Below are 7,178 nucleotides of genomic sequence, written 5' to 3'. Positions count from 1 at the left end.
TGGTGAGACCATAGCTGGTATATTGCATGCAGTTTTGGTCTCCCAAACTAAGAAGGGGTAATTGCCAAAGACTGAGCGCAGTGGGGGTTCACTAAGCTGATACCAGGGATGGCAGGACTGCTGAATGAGGAGAGATTTGTTCAACTGGGCCTGTGTTCAGTAGAGTTTCGAAGGATGAGAGGGGATCTGATAGAAAATATATTAAATTCTAATAGGGTTAGACAGACTCGATGCAGGGTGGATGTTCACTGGGTGGGGAGTCTACAACCAGAGGTCACAGTCTCAGCATACGGCAGACCATTTAGCACTGAGATAAGGAAAGATTTTTCTTCACTTAGAAGGAGTTAGCCCGTGGAATTCTCTACCACAGAAGGATGTGGAGGACAAGTCACAGAATACATTCAAGAAAGAGTCATAAATTTCACCATCAAAGGGTATGGGGAGAAAACAGGAAAATGGCGTTCAGGGAGAGAGGATCAGCCATGGTCATACTGAATGACAAAGCAAGCTCAAGGGGCCAAATGGCTTACTCCTGTTCACCGTTTCTGTGTCCCAATGTCCTAGAGCTAGGATGACTGCCCTCCAACAACCATAGCCTTTGTGCCAGGTGTGATTGGATAAACTTCAGAACTTTAATAATTGTTCATGGAGTGAAAGTATCTGCAATACACCTGCCTGGAATAAACTGTAAAGGGACAAGGACAAACCTGTCCTACTGGAATTGAAAGCAATTACCAATGCCTGGGAGAAGAAAGAGTCAAAGCAAAATTTTCTGAAGAAGGGTCTAGGCCTGAAACGTCAGCCTTCCTGCTCCTCTGATGCTGCTTGGCCTGCTGTGTTCATCCAGCTCTACACCTCATTATCTCAGATTCTCCAGCATCGGCAGTTCCTGCTATCTCTACCCAAATTAAATGTTTTTTTAACTGAGGAGATTCCTTATTAAATTTCTTTTCCCCTTTTCTCTTTTTGTGTTTACTTGCCCCAGCACCCTTGTGTGTGTGCAGGCGTGAGACACAGTAAAAAACACCAAGTGTGCAAATAACTTTATTAACAAACCATCGCCAGATAAAGCACCCTTGTGACCGAAGCATCAACAAGAGCCCCTACGGGCAAATCTAACGTGAAAGAAAAAGTGAGGGAGAAGGTAGGGATCAAATCAAATCAAAATGGAATTGGAGGGAGAGGTGGGGCACTCCACACTCTTGCAGTGCCCACCTCTCCTGAAAGGTACCGAGAGTATTCGTGCATACCATGTGCTCCTTCTCCAGGGACACCCCGGGCACAAACGTAGCCACAGAAAAGGGGCAGGCAGTCGGCCATAATGACCCCCTCCAAAGCCCGCTGCCTGGACCTGTTAATGGCCAGTTTGGCCAGGCCCAGGAGCAGACCCACTGCCCTCTGCAGCGGGTGCCCAAGGATCGGAAACATGGGGCTAAAGTCCAGCCAAAAACACAAAAGGAGGTTTTTAAGATAACTGAAAAGGGAAGTGCAAGTGCCCACACCCAATATACACACATGGTCCACAGGCTCCACAGCACTGCAAAACAGAACTAAATATTTTATTCACAACTGCTTGTTAACTGGTTGCTTTATGTCACAAGGACAAATGATTGTTGTTAATAACATGAAGACTGTGTCTTCAAACAGTCAGTCGATGCCAAATGTAACAAGAAAAAAGGAAGCTGTATCTGATGAGAAGACAAGCTGCAGACTTGATAGCTCCACAAATCCGCAGCAGCAGAGCTTTGAAGAAAAACACTGCACAAGGACTGAAATCTGGACACATCAGATACAGACTGTTGGAATTGTAAATAAATTCCACCATTAATCAGGTTGGGTTGGATTAGCCAAGTTGAGTCATAAGGTCTAACTTGCCTACTTGAGAGGTCTTATTTTGGTTGCTAATTGCAATAAAGTTTGGATAACTGTTTCAGTGCAGGACATTTACACACAACACAACCACCAGAGAGTTTGCCCCCTGATACCCATTGATCCTGGTTTTGCCAGGGCTCCTTGATGCCACACTCAGTCAAGTGCAGCCTTGATATCAAAGCCGTCACCTCATCTCACTTCTGGAATTCAGCTCTTTTTCCCATGTTTGAACCAATTGTCCACCACTATTCCCGACTGGATGTGATAGGATTGCAGAGCTTAGATCTGATCCATTGGTTGTGGGATCACTTAGCTCTGTCTATCACTTGCTGCTTTCGCTGTGTGGCGTGCAAGTAGTCCTGTTTGGTGGCTTCACCAGGTTGATACCTCATCTTCAGGTATGCCTGATGCTGCTCCTGGCATGCCCTCCTGCACTCTCCATTGAACCAGGGTTGATCCCCTGGCTTGATGGTAATGGTTGAGTGGGGGATATGCCGGGCCATGAGGTTACAGATTGTGCTGGAGTACAATCCATGGGGGAGGTGATGACCTAGTGGCATTATTACTGGACTGTTAATCCAGAGACCCAGATAATGTCCTGCAGACCCAGGTTTGAATCCCGCCACAGCAGATGGTGGAATTTGAATCCAATAAATATCTGGAATTAAGAACTCATCTGGTTCACTAATGTCTTTTAGGGAAGGAAACTGCCATCCTTACCTGGTCTGGCCTAACAGACGCACAGCAATGTGATTGATTCTTAACTGCCCTCTGGGATGGGTAATAAATGCTGCGTAGCCAGCAACGTCCTCATCCTGTGAATGAATAAACAAAAAAAATTCTGCTGGTTTTGATGGCCCACAGTGTCTCGTGGATGCCCAGTCTTGAGTTGCTAGATCTGTGTGAAGTCTGTCCCATTTAGCGCGGTGATAGTGCCACACAACATGATGGAGGTTGTTCTCAATGTGAAGGCGGGACTTTGTCTCCACAAGGACTGTGCAATGCTCACTCTTACCGATACTGTCATGGACAGATACAACTGAAGTTGGCAGATTAGTAAGGATGAGGTCAGGTATGTTTACCCCCTACCACCTGCCACAGACCCAGTCTACCAGAGAACCATAGAAATGATGCAGCATAGAAGAGGGCCATTCAGCCCATCTTGTCCATACCAACCAAAGACACCCAGATACCTTTTCTCATCCCATCTTCCTGCACATGGTCCATAGACCTGTAGCTTACAGCACTTACGGTGCAGATCCAGGCACTTATTAAAGAATTCATTTGTCTCTGCCTCCACCACCAACTCAGGCAGTGAATTCCAGACAATCCACCACCCTCTGTGTAAAAAAGGATTTTCCTCACATCTTCTCTAATCGTCTGCCACTGACCTTGAATGTATGACACCTGGTTTTTGAACTGTCTGCCAAGGGAAAATAGATTCTTCCTGTCTGTTCTATCTCTATCCCTTACAATTTTGTATACGGTGGCTCAGTGGTTAGCACTGCTGCCTCACAGCACCAGGGACCTGGGTTTGATTCTGCCCTTGGGCGACTGTCTGTGTGGAGTTTGCACATTCTCCCCGTGTCTGTGTGGGTTTCCTCCCACAGTCCAAAGATGTACAGTTTCGGTGTATTGGCCATGCTAAATTGCCTGTAGTGTTCAGGGATGTGTAGCTTAGGTGGGTTATAAGGGGTTGGGCCTGGGTGGGATGCTCCAAGGATCGAATAAGGGGATGGGCCGAAGGGCCTGTTTCCACACTGTACAGGTTCTGTGTTCTATTCCAATGTCACCCCTCAGCCTTTCCTGTTCTGAGGAAAGCAAGCCCGACCTCTCTAATCTCTCTTCCAAGCTACAAACTCCCCAGCTCTGGCAACATTCCAGTAAATCTTCTCTGTACTCTCTCTATAACAAATACAACCTTCCTGTAATGTGGTGACCAGAAGTGCACACATTTCTCCACTGTGGCCTCACCAGTGTCTTACACAGTTTCATCATTATACCCTGACCTTTATATTCTATACCTTTGCCAATGAAGGAGAGCATTCTGTATGCCTTCTTTACAACCTTACCTACTTGTACTGCGACCTTTAGGGACCTGTGCACTTACAAGCCAAGATCTCTCACTTCATCTACCCATCCCAGTATATTCCAATTTATTACGTATTCCCCTTTACTGTTTGACCTCTGTAAATGCATTACCTCACACTTAGTAGAGTTAAATTCTCTGCCACTTTCCTGTCCACTCCACCAACCCATCTGTATCATTGTGGAGTTTATAGCTATCCTCAACACTATCCACTGTACAGCCAATCTTTGTGTCGTCTGCAACGTTCCCAATTGTGCTGCCCTTGTTCAACTCCAAATAATGTATCAAACAAGCAGCAGGGGTTCCAACACTGAGCCCTGCGATACACCACTTGAAACAGCTTTCCATTCACATGGGCAGCCATTGACCAATACCATTTGTTTCCTGTTACTTAGCCAACTTTGGAACCAATTCAACACATCACCCTGTATCCCACGGGCTTTTACTTTTCTTGACCAGCCTGTCATGTGGGACCTTATCAAATGCCTTACTAAAACCCATGTAGACAACATCCACTGCATTGATTCTCATTATCACTTCCTCAAAGAATTCAATGAAATTTATAAGGCATGACTTTCCCATAACAAAGCTATGCTGACTATCCCTGACTAGTCCAGGCTTTTCTAAGTGACAGTTTATCTGGTCTCTCAGGATTGATTCTAACAATTTTCTCATGACTGAATTAAGACTAACTGGCCTATAATTGTTTGACATTTCCTTTGTACCCTGTTTAAACAATGGAACCATATTTGCATTCCTCCAGTCCTCCGGCACTTCACCTGTGTCTAGTGAGGATCAGAAAATAATCCTCGGAGCATCTGCTGTTTCCTCTCCTAGCAGCGATGTCCTTTAGGTCCCGACCAGCTCGATCAGTAGTACTGCTGCTGAGCCATTCTTGGTGGTGGACATTGAAATCCCCCACCCAGAGTACATTTTGTGCCCTTCCCATCCTCAGTGCTTCCTCTAAGTGTTTGTTCAACATTGAGGAGCACTGATTCATCAGCTGAGGGAGGACAGTATGTGGTAATCATGTTGAGCCTGAAGCCATGAGACTTCATGGGGTCCGGAGTCGATGTTGAGGACTCCCAGAGCAACTTCCTCCTGACAGTATACCACTGTGCCACCCCCTCTGCTGGGTCTGTCCTGCCGGTGGGACAGGACATATCCAGGGATGGTGATGGTGGTGTCTGGGACATTGTCTGTAAGGTATGATTCTGTGAATAAGACCATGTCAGGCTGTTGCTTCACTAGTCTGTGAGACAGCTCTCCCAATTCTGGGACTAACCCCCAGATGTTAGTGAGGAGGACTTTGCAGGGTCAACAGGACTGTTTCTGCCGTTGTCTTTTCTGGCGCCTAGGTCAATGCCAGGTGATCCGTCCGGTTTCATTTCTTTGTGACTTTGTAGCGATTGGTACAACTGAGTGGCTTGCTAGGCCATTTCAGAGGGTAACAGAGTCAACCACATTGCTGTGGGTCTGGAGTCACATGTAGGCCAGACCAGGTGAAGATGGCAGATTTCCTTCCCTGAAGGACATTAGTGAACCAGATGGGTTTATTTTGACAATTGGCAGTAGAGTTTTCAATCCAGGTGTTTTGTGAATTCTTATTCTACAATCTGTCGTGGGGGGATTTGAACCAGGAACCCCAGAACATTTGCTGAGTCTCTGGATTATGAGGCCATTGCCAATACCCTGTAATCGGAAGATTACTGATTGGGGGTCAGGAGGGTGGGATACAGTGAAGATGGGGGAGATGTAGCAGCAAGGGAGGGAATGAGAGAAAGTTTGTGGTGGGGGAGTGTAGGATACAGTGAAGATGGGGGAGGTGTAGCAGGAAGGGAGGGAATGAGAGAAGGTTTGTGGTGGGGGTGGGTGGGTGCTTTGGTTCAGGAGGGCATCTTAGAACAATTAGAGTGATGTCTTGCCAGCAACACTTACAATCCTGGGAATTCACCATTATTAACATTATAGACAATTACTGGCAGCTTTACGTGTCCTCTTGGGGGAGAATCCAGACAAAGTTCGAGATCATCATTTAAAAATAATTTAAAATTGAGATGAGGAAACTTTTATTTCTCTCAGAGGATTGGGAGTCTTTGGAATTCCCATGATGTCCAAGGGTGTGAAAGATCACTGGGGATTTGCAGGAATGTACAGCTGAAGTTAAAATCAGATCAGCCCTGGTCTTATTGAATGTTAAAGCAGGCTCAAAGGGCCTTGTTGTCCCCAGTTGGTATGTTCAAACACAAAAAAACCTTCCAATGATCCAATGTGAAATCTGATTAGCTATCTATCCTCATGATTTGAAGCAGGGTTGCTGGAGCGTTAAATCTGCTTTCTCGCCATAGATGCTGCTGGACCTGCTGAGTTTCTCCAGCAACTTCTGTTTTTTTGTTTCTGATTTCCAGCCTCTTTTGTGTTTTTAGCCTCAAGCTTCTCCAGATGAATTTCCATTTGTTACAAATTCTAAACCAATTCTATGACGTTGTTCATCTAACAAGCAAAACGCCTCAAGTCTAAGACAACAAGGTGCAGGGCTGGATGAACACAGCAGGCCAAGCAGCATCATAGGAGCAGAAAGGCTACCTGTTCATCTTCTCTCCCACCCCACTGACCGATCCCCATCACTGCCTACCTGCACTCACCTATCACCATCCCACCTACCCCTCCTATTTATTTAGAGCTCCCTTCCCGAAACGTCGGCTTTCCTGCTCTGTACTGTGTTGTCTCGTCGCAGGAACCACCTCCTGATTAGTAGTTTACGATCTATCAGAAGTTTCCAAAATACAAGTTAATGATTAATTATGGAGATATCAGTCCCCAGTGCAGAAACATCGCTGACTCAGTGAAAGCATGGAACTATCTCAGCTTACCTCTCAACTCCTTTCACTGATCTCTCACCCTCTGTGGTTTATCGTTGCTGCGCTTCTGTATCTAGTTCTCAGGCTGCAGAGGAAAGGCTCATGGAAACCAAGACAGTGTCCAGTGGATCTCCGCGGCAAAACGGCTATCGTTACTGGAGCGAACACAGGTAAGAGTTCTCCAATAGATTCTCTAATAGATTCCCCTCCCAGCTCTCGGTCAGCGCTGTATTCCCCACTAATCCGTGCCAGGGACTGGAGGAGAGATAGTAGGAACTGCAGATGCTGGAGAATCCGAGACAACAAGGTGCAGGGCTGGATGAACACAGCAGGCCAAGCAGCATCATAGGAGCAGA

At 46.3% G+C, this 7,178-nt stretch overlaps 1 protein-coding gene across 2 annotated transcripts in view; it reads left to right on the top strand.

Moving 5' to 3' along the window:
* The first annotated feature begins 6,790 nt into the window (after positions 1 to 6,790).
* Positions 6,791 to 7,178, top strand: part of zgc:64106 (uncharacterized protein LOC393348 homolog) — a 10,008-nt gene continuing 9,620 nt past the window's right edge. For both annotated transcript variants that reach the window (XM_048599835.1, XM_048599834.1), the window contains exon 1: positions 6,791 to 6,992. In XM_048599835.1, coding sequence (XP_048455792.1) covers positions 6,815 to 6,992 — 178 coding nt within the window. In that variant the 5' untranslated portion in view covers positions 6,791 to 6,814. The remainder of the gene's footprint in view (positions 6,993 to 7,178) is intronic.

Source organism: Rhincodon typus, chromosome 1 (genome assembly GCF_021869965.1).
Source record: "Rhincodon typus isolate 14 chromosome 1, sRhiTyp1.1, whole genome shotgun sequence".
Taxonomy (NCBI): Eukaryota; Metazoa; Chordata; class Chondrichthyes; order Orectolobiformes; family Rhincodontidae; genus Rhincodon; species Rhincodon typus.
This window is presented reverse-complemented; position numbering and strand designations above follow the sequence as displayed.